This window comes from Sciurus vulgaris (assembly GCF_902686455.1).
Source record: "Sciurus vulgaris genome assembly, chromosome: 6".
In the NCBI taxonomy this organism is placed as follows: Eukaryota; Metazoa; Chordata; class Mammalia; order Rodentia; family Sciuridae; genus Sciurus; species Sciurus vulgaris.
The window spans coordinates 142,430,889-142,447,757 of record NC_136466.1 but is presented as its reverse complement, the minus strand read 5'-3'; the positions used below and the strand labels follow the sequence as shown (position 1 = coordinate 142,447,757).

The window sequence follows — 16,869 nt, the reverse complement described above, 5'->3', positions numbered from 1 at the left end:
TGTTGATTGATATGTCATGTAATATTATAAACATTTATAAAAATAGAAAAAAAGAATAAGATTAAAAAGATAGCAGATAAATTTTTATTTCCATCCTCTACTCACATACCCTATAATATGCCCATAGGGGTATGTGCTTCCTACTGGGAGGACCAGAGTAGATCATCAGAAGGTGAAAGGAGTGATATTTCCCTCAGGGCCTGCTTTAAACTGTAACAAGTAGTTTTAAATCAAGATACAGTTTAGTTTGCTTAAGCCACATTGGTCACTACCTCAGCTTTTTAATCAGAGGGACCCCAGTATGGGGCAGGAGAGTGTGGAGTCAGGGAATTGTATTGTTAATCAGCTGCTGAGCTTAAAGGGAAGTATTCCTCCTGATATTTCACCAGTCCTGGGCACTCTGGCAGGGAGGAGGCAGGCTTGCAACCCTCCAAGGACTGCCTAAAAGCCACTCTCTCAATGCTGGTTGCTTTGCTTCCTATTCAAGAACCCAGAAGGGGTGCTTCTGTGCTGATGTGTGTGATGTAACTGCTTCTCCATGTTCACTTGACTCCTCCTGAGGACCCAGGGAAGCATCTGAATTTGATTGCTACAGTCCTTAATGACACACTCCCAAGGGCCCACTTGGTTGTGGAAACCAGCCAGTTTGATTAAAAGATTCACAGTTTACCAATTTATTGTCTTCGTTTGTAAAATAGAAATTCCATCTTATTATGTCCGAGGCAGAGTTTTCTGTGATCTACTAGTTGCTGCTTTCTTTCTCAAGACCTGTAGATCGAAGAATCATACTTAACCTCTTCATCTTGGCATCCTCTGTGGTATAGACATGTCCCCTCTAAAATTCAGGTGTACGATATGATAGTATTAAGAGGTGGACCATGAAGAGGGGATTAGACCATGAGAGTGCCTTCTTCAAGAATGGGATTAAGGTCCCTGTAAAAGAGGCTTCAGGTAGCATTCAGCCCTTTTTTCTCTCTCACCTTCTGAGGATATGGCAAGAGAGCCCAGTAACTAGAGACCACTACCTTGATCGTGATCTTCCCAACGTTAGAACTTTGAGAAACAAGTTTCTGTTCTTTATAAGTTACTCAGTCCTGCATATTCTGTTATAGCAGTATAAATACACTAGTATCTAAGACTTCATTTTACATATGCAGTGTGTACTTTGTATATCTTTAAATTAAAAGTTGTCCTTCAGTCAGCCTGGTCTTCTTACTACCTTCTGTAACACTCTCACAACCCCTTAGCCTCATACACATACACATGTGTGCACATGTGTGCATGCGCACGCGCACGTGCACACACACACACACATACACACACACACACACAGAGGCATACATTTGCCTATTCTGCATTTGTAGTCTTAGGCTTTTAGTCCAAGTGGAAACTCCTCCTCTTCATCATCAGTCAAAATCCTATCCACTTTTCAAAAACAAGTCCTACTTCTTATATAAAGATTTTACTAAATCAGTGTCTGTCCAGGTATGGACCTCAGACAGCCTGCATTAATATCACCTAAGAGAGTTGTTACCAATGTAAATTCTTGGTTACCACTTGAGACTTTATTGCTTCTTATAAATGTGAATTCATAGCTTTCACCCCAGTGCTTATAAACTGTAACCACTGAAGTGAAGCCCAGGAATCTGCACAGGACAATTTGAAGACCACTGTCATTTGCTACAGAGTCCATTTCTCTTCTCAGTTAAGACCTATAGAAACACTACCTCTGAGTATTAGACAGAGAATAATTGGTTTAGGATTACTTTAGAGCTTTCACAGAGAAGGCATCATTTCTTTGCATTGTGTTAACTCCTTAAAGGAGGTCCTGCACATTTAGAATGTATGAGGGCTGCAAGCATCAGGGGCAAATCCTTTCCATTTATCTGTATTGCCTTTGATTTGAATCTATGCTGTGAAATCAGACTCCAAGGGCCAAAGGCAGGGTGAGCTGTGTAGGACCTGGGCCAGGGGTGTGAAATGAGGATTAGGGGCACAGTGGGCCTACTTGGCAGGAATGAATATGTTTACCAGCCCCTAGGTGCCCGCAGAGAGAGAGAGAGAACTGAAAGGGAACACCAGCCATTGCTTTTTAATAGAGTAAAAGAGAGCTAAGATGGTGTGTTCTCTTCTGGCCTTTTTCTTTTTGTCAGGACTTCCCCCTTCCCATCAGGGAAAGGGAAGAATACACGTTAGGCTAGAAGATGAGGACATGCATTGAGTGTTTCCATATCTCCCTCTGTTAACTGAACAGATAGCTCTGGGAAGCACTCAGGAACACCAGCCTTGGTTTGAGAACAAGGGGAAATCCCTGCCAGTCTGTCTAGCTGGGGTTTGGTATGTTCGTCTTCTTAGTGAGGGCCTCACTGCTTTAGAAACTGGATTCCTTTTATGTGTGTGTGTGTGTGTGTGTGTGTGTGTGTGTGTGTGTGTGTGTGTGTGACCAATTAGTATCACAAGCTTCATCTTGGATTTAAAAAAATTTCCAGATGGAAGTAATTGGATTCATAAGGCTTATATTTATAGAATGCCTTTTCCAGAAAGCTCAAAGCAACAGCACTCTATGGCATAACCTAGTTTGTTCCTGGACTATCTCCATGTGTCTGGTAAGGGGCAGCTTCTTTAATTATTGTTGTCATTTGACATTTGGAGGAGGGAAAAGCTTTGCGGTTGGAAAGAATCACATGGTACTAGCAACAGAACTGGGAAGGGGGTTCTCGGCTTGCACTCCTGTCTCTATTAGTGATTTCCAAACTCAAGTCTGCAGACTGATGCCAGGAGGGCTGCATAAGGACCAATGATGAGATTAAAAAATAGAAGTTCCTGGACGCCATTCTTTTAGGGATTCCAACTCATTAGGTCTTGGGTGGAGCCCAGAAATCTGTATTCTTTACCAGCATTCCAGGTAATCCTGACTCACAGCCAGATTTGGGAACTAATGACTATTTGACAGCTATACTGCTCACTTTCTCCTCTCCCAGGAATGTCTTTGATTGGAACATGCCTTTTTAATGTCTTTCTTCCTGCCACCCACTTTCTACCTTCCCCAGGCCTCCCAGCTCAGGCCAAGAAACATGCTGAATCTGCCAAGAACGTACTATTGACCTGGAAGGGGAACGCGTCCTCAGACAAGGAGCAAAAGGAAATCCTGGAAGCTTTGGTCATGCTCTACTATACTCTGGGGGTGGTCTGGCTCCTACAGAACCAATATCCTTTCCTTTCATTTTCACTTGCGTCTGGTGATCAGGACCACAGGATATACCCGCTAGGAGGGTCATCATGGGAGCGGGGGAAATGACACCAAGTCCTGATAGCTGCATCCCAGCATCCAGGCCCTCCACAAGGTGCCTGTCTGTCTAGAAAAAATAGGCATTTTTCTCCCATGTTTATTCATGCCAGGCCTGAGTTGAACCATGGGAAGGATCTCACTAATGACACCTCATGCAGCAGTCAAAAGTTTTCCATATTTGGTGTACTCTTCATTGAGTACCCAAGAAAATAAGTGTTTGCAATGCAGACATGAATGATGGGGGTGGCAGAGAATGGAGAGAATGGGTGGTAATTTGAGTCACAGTTTGGCAAATTTGGCTGCACATTGTAATTCCCTGAGGAATTTTAAGAATTACTATTCTATGGACCCCAACCCAGAGTTTTTGATTTAGTAAGTCTGAGAAGTATCTATTCAATTAGTTATTTATAAGTCTCTCACATTATTGTAATGTACAGCCAAAACTTACTGATTTAATGGATTCTTGGTTATTTTTAATTTTTTGAAATGCTATTGAAAATATTGCCCATGAAACTGGAAGCTAAGCAAACTAGACAAAAGAGATGGGTTCTCCATATCCCCAGAGGGGGACTGTGATATGTGCCTGTATTAGCTTTCTATCACTCTGACAAATGCTTGAGATAATCAGCTGACAGAGAAATTTATTTTGGAGGTTTTGGAGGTTCTAGTCCATAGTCTCTTAGCCCCTTTGCTTTTGGGCCTGTGGCAATACAGCACATCATGGTGGGAGTCTGTAGCAGAGCAAAACCTCAAAAGAGAGAAGAGGAAGGGGCTGGAGTCCCACCATCTCCTTAAAGGATGCACTTCCAGTGACCTCACACTAGGTCTGGCTTCTTGGAGGTTCCACCACCTCCCAGTAGCACCATGCTGGGGACCAAGCCTTTAGCGCATGGACCTTGGGGGACACTTAAGACCCAAGCTATAATAGCAGCTCTCCCCAAGAAGCAAGCGATTTATATAGCTACTGTCTCCACCAGAAAGATGGTCCAGGGTCTTTCAGGTTCATGAATAATCATAAACATAATTACTCCTCTCCACACATCCTACTCTCTACATTTTTGGTTCTGTTGCTGCACTTGTGAAATCTGATGTGGCCTTCCTCTGTTATACTCCTAGCAGGGGGCTACTGAAAATGTGGGAAATAGAAGAGTATTGGGGAATTAAGGGGATTTTTGCCTCTGGCCAAAAACCTGCTTTTCTTGGATTTTCTAAGTGGCCCAGAAAGTCCCTTTCAGCATAATTAGTTCCTCTCTTGCCATTCCTATGAAACAACTTGGGAAAAATGAATAATTGTTGTCACTCAATAGATGCCTCTAAAGGAAATCTAGTGTAATTTAACTGTTTCTGTTCTTTCCTGCAAACCCTTAGCATTCAGTGCAGACCTGAATTTAGGCAGTCATCTCAGTAAACTGAAGGCCCTGCTCTTTTCCAGAGAATTCTTCCTTCTTGACACACGGAGAATAGAGAATGTAAAGTACCCATTTTCAAATACTGCTTCATTTCCCAAGGGGCCCTTTTGTTTGCTTATCAACTGCTGTCCCTATGCAGTGCAGTTAGTTTGTGCACCTGTTATTTACCTTGACTGTTTCACTGGCAGGGAGGCCTATTTCAACTTGCAGAAGGCAGACAAACACATGAAGGAACTGAACGGATTAACTAAGAGAGGCATTTGTGGATTATACGTCTCAGAGAAAGACCTAACAATTGCTTTGGGCAGGTAAGATCTGGGTGTAGAGAAGCTGAAACTTATGAATGAGGCCTGGAGTTGCACATTGTTCCGTGCTCTATCGCAGGGGAGAAAAATATTCAGAGTTAAACAAAAAACAAAAGCAGAAACTCATGATAACAAAAGAGTCTCATATTTATCAAATGTGTACTGTGCTCCAAGTTTTAATGTGTATCACCACACAATCCTCACAACCACTATTGAAGTAGTTGGCATGATTTTGCTCTCTTCAGAGAGAGGGCAGAGAGACGAAGGCTGAGGTTAAGCAAATTGTCCAAGTGACCTCGCTTGTGAACGTTGGATCTGTGATATGAACTCATTGACTCTTAGCCCTTCTGTATACTGCCTCTCACTTATACTGGGGTTAATTATTTTTTTCCCCTAAATTGCCTCCTACTTTTGACATTGTAATATCTTAACAGGGAAGGAATACTTAATGAAGAGAATTAATTGGATGCCATGAAAGCTATGCACAGCATGTGCATTTTTAAGTAAAGTATTGTTCTGTGTGGAAACAAAGTTCATGGAATTTGTTCAAGCCAGAATAAGACTTAACTGTTTTGCAGTTGAGATAGGAATCATCTGAGAACCAGAATATTTAGAAATGAGAATAGGCCCATCAGATTATCAAAGAAAAATAAAAAAGAAAGAAAACAAAAGTTTATACTGTTCCCTAGATTTTTCAGATATCTTCAAATCCTTGAAAGGAATCTGTTTCCAAAGCTAATAAGCACTTAGCACAATATATTGGCCAATGGACCAAATGATAAGTAAGTGAAATGCGTGTACCACCTCTGCCTCCTCTCAACAACTGTGGATTTCAAAGTCAAATGGGAAATGGTGGGGATGTGTTAGAATGTCTAGAGCTAAACCACACTACTGACTTAAGTCCATAAATTAGTCTGGTAAATGTCACATGGGGCAATAAAGATTTTCTGCCTTGTGTGAAAGAAAGCCTTCCTTTTTCAGAGTGAATTCTAGTGCTTATTTCACTCATTAAGTCCACAATATTTATTGAGCAGCTGTTTGTGCATGCACTGTTCTACATGTTAGAATGTTTACAGTCTAACTATGTATTCAACACTATTCCCTAATTTCATAATTTATTTCATTCAGCCCTTGCCACAGCCTATGAGGGTAGATTTTTTTTTATTTTTATTTTACAGATAAGATGATTAAGGCACAGAAAGATTAATTGACAGAGTAGTTCTGACACTAATAGATAAGAGCCAGGCTTATAACTGAAGTACCTGAATTCATAGCTCACCTCTGTACCACACTGAGTTTTTGGTATTAACCAAATATCTAGTGAGGGCAAGTCCCTTTTCCCATTTAAGGTAAGGAAACTGAAGCAGGATGTTCATTTCAGACAACTTGCTAACATCACCCTGCAATCCCTTGATGAGAGCCATAATCATTCTATAATCTGCTTTTATGGTCAGGGGAAATAGTGGTCTGATCCATTAAATGGTTATTTGTACAGATAATTATTGGATGATAGCTAGTGCTCTTTTGATTATTGATTCTAATCTTAAGGGGAAGGATAAACCTTCCAGCTGGGAAAAAAAGAGGAACTATTGCTAGAATGCCTCATGTAAAATAACTTTTAAAAATTTCAACTCAACATGCAGTAAGAGATGAGAAAGTAATAATGATGGTGTATCTGCTATATTTTGTGTGATTTTGCATATAATATTTGACCTGCATAACAACTTCATAATTTAGATATGCTTAATTAACTGTGTGCTTTGTTTGGAAGGAAATATAGGCTCCTGGAGCTTAATAAAGCTACCAGCCATCAGAACTACCCATGTTCTTCTCATTATGCCTTGTTTTTCCTGGAAAGATAAACCTTGATGAGATCCTGTTGTATCCTCATTTTTTAAAAAAGTTATATTTCCAATATTGTTGTCGAAAATTTGAAAATACAAATTGTATGAAGAAGAAAATAACAGTCAGTTGTACCTCCACCCAGACATAACTACTATGAACATTTTGGCTGTCTGTCTGTCTATCTCAGGATCATATTTGATGCATAGTTTTATATCTTGATTTTTAAACTTAGCACATTTTGAATATTTCTCCATATTGGTAGTCTAAAAAAACCATGACTCTGTAATGTACTTTAGAATATAATGTGCCATAATTTATTTAGCCACCTCCTTAAAGGATATTTACAGTGTTATCTCATCTTTAACTGAGGGAGAATAAACTAAACTAATTCAAAACAAAGCAGAAACTTTCTTTAACCTGAAAGGGAGAGAACTAGAGGTGATAAATTTTATTTGGATTTTGGAGAGTCTGTTTCTGAGTAAATTATCCCATCTTATGAATTGTTGAACACCATTTTTCTATTTTTTATAAAAATTAGATGATAACGCAATATACTAACGGGTTTAATAAATGTAGGCAATAGAATCTGGTGAGTAAATGCAGGATAATAGGAGTTTACTTAAAATAAGGCTGGATTTTGAACCAACCACCGTGATGATTGACCTATAAGGGTCAAATGTGTTAGTTCTTGGGATTAATTCCTTGTGTCTGCAAAGTAAGTGACTTTCTATCTTTGTTTCTTTTCCTGTAGAGCCTCACTGGCTGTCCACAGGTTGAACCTAGCTCTGGCATACTTTGAAAAGGTAATTGGCAATGTTATTGCTACTGAGGGTAGTGACACATCAGATCTGATTAGTCTCTATGAGGAAATTGCCCAGATTGAGCAGCTGAGGAGGAACCATGAGCAGGCCATCCAGTACTTGAAGCAGGTTGGTGAGTTGGCTGGAACCCAGGCTACGTGGCCTTGTTTGGTCCCAGAGCCAGGGCTGTGTGGACTTCTTGTGGGCTTCTTAGAACAAGGGGGTGGGATTGGTTCCATGTTAACCCTGACTTCCCGCCAGATCCAAACAATCGCCCATTGTCAATTTTAAGTGACCTGAGCAAAGAACACTGACTGAGGTGAGTATATCATCTGTGCAACCTGATCAAGAGACAGTTCTCCCCTTCCAAGGCTTTTTTCTTATCTCTCTGGATGCTGGGAAGAGGAAGCCAAGTGAGAGTGTACTCCTAGAAAAAAACATAGAGGCTACTGAATTTAAGTCTTTAGCAAACACAAAAGCCCTTTTAAATGGAAAAAATTATGTTATTGGTATAATGCTGTCATTTATCCTTTAAGCTTAACTAACTGGTTGTATTTCTAGGTCTAAGGTTAAGCCGATAAAAGGTTGTTTCACTTGGAGGTAACTAATTTGACAAAAGTCCAGAGGAAACCAAAACAAAACAAAACATAGGTAGGAATGTTGCATCTATCATATGAAAACAATTTAGGGTTCTTTGACGTAATAGTGTACTTCAAACTGCTAGTTGAATTTACCTTTTCTCTCTTCTAAATGAGAATGCTTATAACTTCAGGTATCTCCTATAGCCACAAACAACAAAAGACTGGATCACCTGCATTGTAGAAAAGTTGTAGTGCAGTCTTATAAGAGTATGTTTGAAAACAGATAGCCAAAGAAAAGGCTTTGTGTCTAATTTGACAATCCAAGACAGTAAACATTCCACAATGGAGAAATGATAGGAAGTATTTCTTTGAAGGCGGGGAATCCACTCTTAGAGGAAGCTGCTCCAGGTTTTGAGTTCAAGACTGCTTAAAGCCATGGATCAGTATGGATTAAACAATAGATATCAGTGTTTCCCAACAATACCAAAAAATAAGTGTTAAAACTCATGGAATGCTTTACTAAGTGCATTTGAGTATGTATTAATTCATTTAAGCCATGTAAGAGACCTATGAAGGGCGGTATCATCATTATTTTTTATTTCATTTTAAGGATGAGAAAAGTGACTCACAAAGAGTTAGAGCTAATTGAGCTGAAGTTGTTGTAGCAGATGGCAAAGCAGGGATTTGAACTCAGAAAATTTGACCCTGGGGAGCCTATGCTTACTGCTCTGTGTCTTGACTTTAAAAGTGTTGTCTGATAATCTCTTTAACTCCTTCAAACACCTCACAGAGTTTGGCCCATAACACATTCAGTACAGGTGTTCTTTTCTTTCTGATGGGTAGGGACTAGATGTTTTTGCTACTCTTCTTTCTCTTTCCTGATGCTCCTTCCATTTTAGCACAAAAATAATAATAAATAATAAAATCTTATACTAATGGGGGGTGGGAGGGGGCAAGAATGGAGGAAGGAGGGACTGTATAGAGGGAAAAGAGAGGTGGGAGGGGTGAGGGGGAAGGAAAAAAATAACGGAATGAATCAAACATCATTACTCTGTGTAAATGTATGAATATGCAAATGGTATGCTGTTATTCCATGTACAAACAGAAACAACATGTATCCCATTTGTTTACAATAAAAATAAATTTTAAAAAAAGCAAAAAAAATCTTCTTTAGTTCTTACTAAATTCCAAGTGGTGTTCTAAACACTGTACATCCATCAACTCATTAGTATTTACAATAATTGGTGTGACCATTCTGTTTTTATCATCTGTTTTATGTTTGAAGAAGTAAGTGATCTATCTTCTATCAAGATAAGAGTCTAAGTCAGGATGGAACCTCAGGCAGTGTGTCTGTAGGATCCATACTTTACACTTGACTTTGACAGTGAACTCTTGAAGAGGTTAAAGTTATAATTTTATTTTTGATGTGAAACCCAGTAAAATTAATAATAGCAAACATTGATTGAGAATTTACCATGTGATGGGAACTGTGGCCAGTGTTTTGCATACATCAATTCATTTCATCTTTCCCAAGCCTAATCAGTAGGAGCCATATATTCCCTCTGCATAAGAAGGTGAAATTACTTGATGGAGACTCAAAGCTGAGATAGAGCTGGAACATCTTCCATCTAACTCGATGATTAGCTATACCTGGCTCTCAATCAACTAGCAATTCTGTCAGAACTACCAGAAAATCCACAGGGAAGCACTGTCATGTGGGTACTTACTTTTGTCATGATTTTCTTTTTTTCCAGGCCTATTCTATCTCTGTTTCTTCATTCACTGAAGTCAGCCCCCAAACTGCAGAGGCAAGTGCGTTACTAGCCAAAGCTTATGCCATGTCTGGAAAGCCCCAGCACAGGGGTAGGTAGAAGAGGTGGCTTTGCAATTATCATCATTTCCCAGTGACATATGGGAAGACATTTGTGAACAATCTATCTATAAGAAATATAGTTACTTGTGCTTGTAATGGAAGGATTAGACTGGTCATGATTTTGTACAAAATCAATTACACATGAATTTAGACCTGATAATATCCACCCAAATAAGCTGGAACATCAGAACCAATAAAATTATCTATTTTTCTATTTCCTTTATTCTCTTAGAATCTCAGTACAATGCACCTTTGTAAGATGTAGAAATCATTCATACTATGAAGGTGACTTGTGATGTATTGATTAATAAGAAAAACTAATGATAAAAGAAAAAAGAAAACACTGATTGGTCCTCTCCTCTTCCTCCATTCTCAATCTCCTGGGTTCTTTTCTTCTGGTTTACAAGACAGTATAGCAGTTAGAATTTTCTTGACCTATTTTCAAAAGTTAGTTACTGAGGGAGTTTGGAGGAAAGCCAGCTGATTAATTTATCCTTCAGACAGTCCTTTGATGAGACATATAGAGAAATCCTACCACTAAGATCATGTTTATGGTAAGAGACCATGCTTTCCCAGAACATAGATCAGCAGTGAGACAAGGATATCTACTATAACTACTCTTATTCAGTATAGTACCAGAAGTCTTAGGTAAGGTAATACGGTGAGAAATTTAGTACTAAAGAAACAAAATACATAGAACTTAGGAAAAAATAAAGTGGTGCCTATTTAAAGACAATGTGATTGTCCCTCTAGAAAATTTCAAAGAATCTACAATATTCCTAGAATTAATAGGTAAGTTTAAGCTTAGCAAGGTCACAGAATAGAAGGCCAATGCACAAAATTAACTATAATATAATAATAATGCAAAGCTAGAAACAAATGTTTAGAAGAACTTAGAGTAGTTCTCTGTCCCCAAATGAAATATTTAGGTATAATTCTGCCAAAAAAATATAGAGAATATGTGTGCTGTAAACTATAAAACTCTTAATGAAAGAAATCAGAGCCAATCTGAATAAATAGAAAGACATACTGTGTGTGGATTAGAAGACTGATAAAGATGTAAATTCTTCTGTAATTACAGTAAAAATTTCAGCAGTAATTTTTATAAATATAGATAAGATGTTGTTAAAATTTATATGAAAAAGCAAAAACTAGGATAACTAAAAAGATTTTGAAAATTAAGATTAAAATTAGAGGAAGACTAGTATCTGATTTTGAGATTTCCTATAATGCAATGGTAATCAAGAGGGTGTGATATTGACAAAGGGGAAGACCCAGAGATTAGTATCATTAAAACATAATAAAAACTCCCCATATAAACCTATATAAATATAGTGAATTTTTGACAAAGATGTAAAAGTAATTCAATGTGAAAGCGATAATGTTTGCAATGAGTTATAGTAAAACAATTGGATATCCACATGCCAAAAAAATTTAACTTAGTGCCTTCACTTGTACCATACATAAACATTAACTCGTAATGGTTCATTGTCCTAAATGTGAGAGCTAAAATTTACATTTACATAGAAAAATGGATGGGGGGGAGCAGAATGCATAAAAATAAATACAAATGGCATATAATCATATAAAAAAGTTTTAATCAAGAAATAAATAATAGCAAAGATGCTATATTTCTCCTGTTGTATTTTCAGAATTTTAAAAAATGGTAACATCTAGGATTGATGATAGCAGTTTGATACAAACTCTCAGGAGAACAGTTTGGAAAACTCTCTGGAGAAAAACTGGAAAACTATAGGCATGTGCAAGGGATAGTGGAAGGCCAGTGGAAAGTATCAACCAAGTGAGATTTGAAATGTGCCTGGCCTTGCTCATACAGATCAACTGTATGAGTGCATTGCTCATACAGATCAACTGATGAGATAGAAGACATACAGACTAGAGGTATTTGAGCACAACCTCTGCCCAAGTCATTGACTCAGTGCTAAACTATGCAGACACAGGGCCTTCAGAAATCCAAACTAAAAGTAAAAATAAGCATTAAAACCTGAACAAAGACTTCCAGTTTCTGGTCTGGTCTGTAAGGAGCTTGAAAATCATCACTATGTCCTAACAAGTAAAAAGCAAACTGAAAAATGAGCAACTCTTCTTATATCTGTTATGTTTCCCCTTGGAGAAACAGGCACATATGCAGAATCACAAAGAACAAAAGTAGAAACCTATCTGCACAGGGACTAATACCAGAGTAGAAGAATATGAACAGTAAATGGAGAATTGTTTGAAGCTCAGCGTGGACAACTGTGAGATTTAAAAATTCCAGGGAGACCCAATAATAGTGGGGTCCTTCACACTTTTGTTTGATCTCTAGGAGCTTGAGCAGGTTTTCAAAGTTAATGTTGGAGAAAAATCCCTCATGCTTCTGGCAGGAGGAGAGAAAAAGTAACCATTTGGAAATATGCCAGAGTATTCTTCAGCCAGTTCTCCATAGAAACTTTTTTTAACGCCAAATCCTAAACTATTGGATTTTTTCAGAGCCTACGAACTTGGGAAAGGAAAATACTCAACTTCAGCCCCTTTTAGCCTTCTGAATTGGGGAAGGGAAATACTATAATCAACTTATCCATCCTGTCCCACCTAAGAGGAGTAAGGAGAAATGCTGTGAAATTCACAGTCCAGAGGTATAGGCTTATTAAAAGAGCAAGATCTAATTATAAGACTATAGAATACTTCTTCTCACTTCATGCATTACCACCACAATCCTCAAGGCCTGTTTTACTGCAGTTCCTCTTACGCAGTATATAGTATCTTGCTATCGAGAAAAAACTGCAAGGCACACTGAGTCACTCTTTCATTACTATAACCAAAATACCTGATAAGAACTACTTAAAGGGGCTGGGTTTGTGGCTCAGTGGTAGAGCACTTGCCTAGCGTGCGTGAAGGCACTGGCTTTGATTCTCAGCACCACATTAAAAAATAAATAAAATAAAGGTATCGTGTCCATCTACAACTAAACATACACACACACACACACACACACACACACACACACACACATATATATATGTAACTTAAAGAAGGGAAAGTTTATTTTGGACCCACAGTTTCAGAGGTTCAGTCCATGAATGGACAGCTTCATTGCTCTGGGCCTGAGGCAAGGAAGAACATCATGGTAGAAGGGCACAGAGGAGAAACACTTCATAACTTGCCAACTGGGAAGCAGACAGAGGGAGGAGCCAAGAACAAAATATATAATCCCCACGGAATGCCCTCAGTATCCCACTTCCTGAAGTCATACCCCGCCTGCCTACAGTTAGCAACTAGTTAGTCCATTTATATTATAAACCCATCAAATGGATTAATCCACTGGTTAAACTACATATCTTTTTTTTTTTCAATTTTTTAAATTGTCAATGGACCTTTATTTTATTTATTTACATGTCATGCTAAGAGTTGAACCCAGTACCTCACACATGCTAGGCAGGCATTCTACCACTGAGCTACCACCCCAGCCCTGAGCTACATTTCTTAATCTACCTTCACCTTTTGACCATTCCTGCATTGTCTCACATGACCTTTTGGGGAACACCTCATATTCAAACCCATACACACCCTTAAAGTCAAGAAAACAACATTGGAAAAAATAGAGCAAACTGAACCAAACTCAGATATGGCAGGTATGTTTGGAATTATCAGACCAGAATTTAAAAGAACTATGACCAATGTTTTATAGCCTACAAAGGATAGACATCATTGCAAGAATAGAAGAACAATGTGAGTAGATTGAAATACTTAGAATAATAATAAAAAATAATCCCAGTGACTCAAGAGACTGAAGTATATAGGTCACAAGTTCAAGGCCAGCCTCAGTAACTTGGCAAGAACTTGTCTCAAAATATAAAATGAAAAGGAACCCAGGGGTAGAGCACCCTTGGGTTCAATCCCCAGAACCAAACAACAACAAAACAAACAAAAACAAAAACACTAGGTAGTTGTTAGAACACTAGCAAAAGCAAAGAATGATCTTGATGGACTCATTAGTAAACTGAACATAACTGAGAAGAAAATAAAACTCAGAAATTGAGAATATCTTTAAAAAAGACTTTAAAAACTGAAAAGCAAAAGGAAAGACAAAAAAAACTGTGAACACAATATTCTAGATTTGTGGAACAATTACAAGAAGGTATAACATGTTTGATGGGAATACTAGAAGAAGAGAACATAAGTAACAGAATAAATATTTGAAAGCAGATATTGAGAATTTTCCCCGAATTAATGTCAGATACCAAACCACAGGCCTGGAAGATCAAAATATCAAGCAAGATAAATGACAAAATAAAAATACAGTCTCCAGCCTACGCTTATGCATATCATATTCAAACTACAGAAAATCAAACAAAGAAAAAATCAGAAAGAAGCCAGAGGTGGCAAAACAACTTGCCTATACAGGAGCAAAAAATAAGAATTACATTTAACTTCCCAAAACTATGAAATCAAAAAGAGGATAGGGAAATATTTTATTTTGAGAGAGAAAAAAATTCACCAGCCTAGAATTCTGTACCCTGAAAAGTTACCATTCCAAAGTGAATAAGAAATAATGATTTTTATCAAACTAAAATTGAAGGAATTTGTTACTAGTGGCTCTGCCTTGCAAGAAATGTTAAAAGAAGTTTCTCAGAGAGAAGGAAAATTATGTAGGTCAGGAACTCATATGTACACAAAAAAGGCAGAACATTGAGAATAAGTGAGGGCTAGTAAAATAAAAATGTATTTTTCTTAACAGATAAGTTTGTTCAAAATCATAGCAAGAGTATATTATAAGTAAAATGAATTACAACAATCACACAGGGACTGGAGGAATGGAACAGAAGTATTTTGTTTTTAATAAGGTACTCACACTACCCATAAAGTGAAATTGTATTATTTGAAAGTGAACTTGAATTAGTTGTAAATGTATATTGAAAACTCTAGAGCAGCCACTGAAAAGAGTAAAAAACAAACAAGTATAACTGATATCTTAAAAAGAAAGAAAATGGAATCATATAAAATGTTCAATCGAACCACAAGGTAAAAAAAAGAATGAAAGAAAATACTGGAAACAGAACAAGTGCAACAAAGTAGAAAACAATAATGAGATGGAAGATACTGATGCAGCTGTATTAATAATCACTTTAGACATCAGTGGTCTAGAACTGAGGAAAAAACTCAGTGACAGAGCACTTACCCTACATGCCTGAGACCCTGGGTTCAATCTTCTGCACTGAAATAAATAGTCTAAATAAACTAGCATAAAGGCAAAAATTTTAATATTCAGTCAAAGGCAAGACCCAAATATATGTTTTCTCTAAGAAACACACTTTACATAGATTAAAACAATAAATTTAAAGCAAATTGATAAAGAGATATATTCTTTGTTAGCATTAATCAAAATAAGGTAAAAATGGCTGTATTAGTATCAGAAAGAGCAGATTTAGAATAAGGAAAGCTATCAGGGACATTATATAAAAATAATGGGGCCAGTTCTCCAAGAAGACAATCCTTGACATGTAGGTAGCTAACATCAGAATGTCAAAATACACAAGACAAACCTGATAAAACTGACAAGGAGAAATAGATGATTTCACTATTATAGTTAGAGACTTCCATGCCCTTCTATCAGAAATGGACAGATGCATTGCTTCTTGGCCTTTCGGCCAAGATCAAGTGTAGAAATGAAAGATCCAGCTGACAAAAAATATCAGTAGGAGCAATAATTACACTCAATGACATCATCAGTCAACTTTATATAATTGACATTTATTGACTGCATCCAAAAAACAGCAGAATACACATCATTTTCAAGCCTCCATGAAGCATTCATCAACATAGACCACATTCTGGGTCTTAATAAATTTAAATCATAACAATCTCTATTCTCAGACCACAATGGAATTAATAACAGAAAATGAAAACTACCCCAGATATTTGGAGAATAAACAAAAGATTTCTAAGTAATGGATAGGTCAAAGAAGAAATCACAAGAGAAATTTTAAAATACTTTGAGTTAATTTTTTTTGAATGGGAACATCATCAAAATTTGTGGAATGCAACAAAAGTGGTGCTTAAAATAAAATTTATAGCATTGAATTAATTGAAAAGAAAAAGATCTAAAATCAATAATGGGACCTACTGTGATGTCATTAGATCATGGTGGGCATTGCTCTTGGAAGAAATTAGTTATTTTGGGACTCTGGTTAGTCCTCACAAGAGGGTTGTTATAAAAGATCAGGGACTGGCCCTTCCCTGCTCTCTGACTTTCTATCTCTCCCTCTCTCTTCCCACCATGATGTCATGGAGTCAGAGGACCTATGTCAGAGCCAGTGCCATGTTGTTTGGACTTCAAAACTGAGAGCTAAATAAACCTCTTTTCTTTTCAAAGTACCCAGCCTCAGACGTTACATTACAGCAATGAAAAAAGACCAATACAAACATCTACAAAAACCCTATAGCTAACATTCCTTTTGTGTGTGTGTGTGTGTGTGTGTGTGTGTGTGTGTGTGTGTGTGTGGTGCTGGGAACTGAACCCAGGGCCTTGTGCATGTGAGGCAGGCACTCTACCAGCTGAGCTATATCCCCAGCCCACACCTTTATTCTTAATGGAGAAAAACTGGAAGCTTTTTCAGTAAAATTGGGAACAAGACAAGGATATACCCTCTCACTACTCCTTTGTTACATCACACTAGAAGTCCTAGCTAATGCAACAAGATAATAAAGGAAATAAAAGAAGTATCTTTAATAAGGAATAAATAAAACTGTTTTGTTTGCAAATGACA

At 37.7% G+C, this 16,869-nt stretch overlaps 1 protein-coding gene across 4 annotated transcripts in view; it reads left to right on the top strand.

The window, feature by feature from the left end:
- Positions 1–16,869, top strand: part of TTC23L (tetratricopeptide repeat domain 23 like) — a 59,335-nt gene that overhangs the window by 16,266 nt on the left and 26,200 nt on the right. For 3 of the 4 annotated variants that reach the window (XM_079145762.1, XM_079145760.1, XM_079145761.1), the window contains exons 5-8: positions 3,051–3,207; positions 4,881–5,006; positions 7,600–7,777; positions 9,984–10,092. In XM_079145762.1, the coding sequence (XP_079001888.1) occupies positions 3,051–3,207; positions 4,881–5,006; positions 7,600–7,777; positions 9,984–10,092 (570 nt within the window). The remainder of the gene's footprint in view (positions 1–3,050; positions 3,208–4,880; positions 5,007–7,599; positions 7,778–9,983; positions 10,093–16,869) is intronic. The other variant, XM_079145763.1, reaches the window with a different exon arrangement.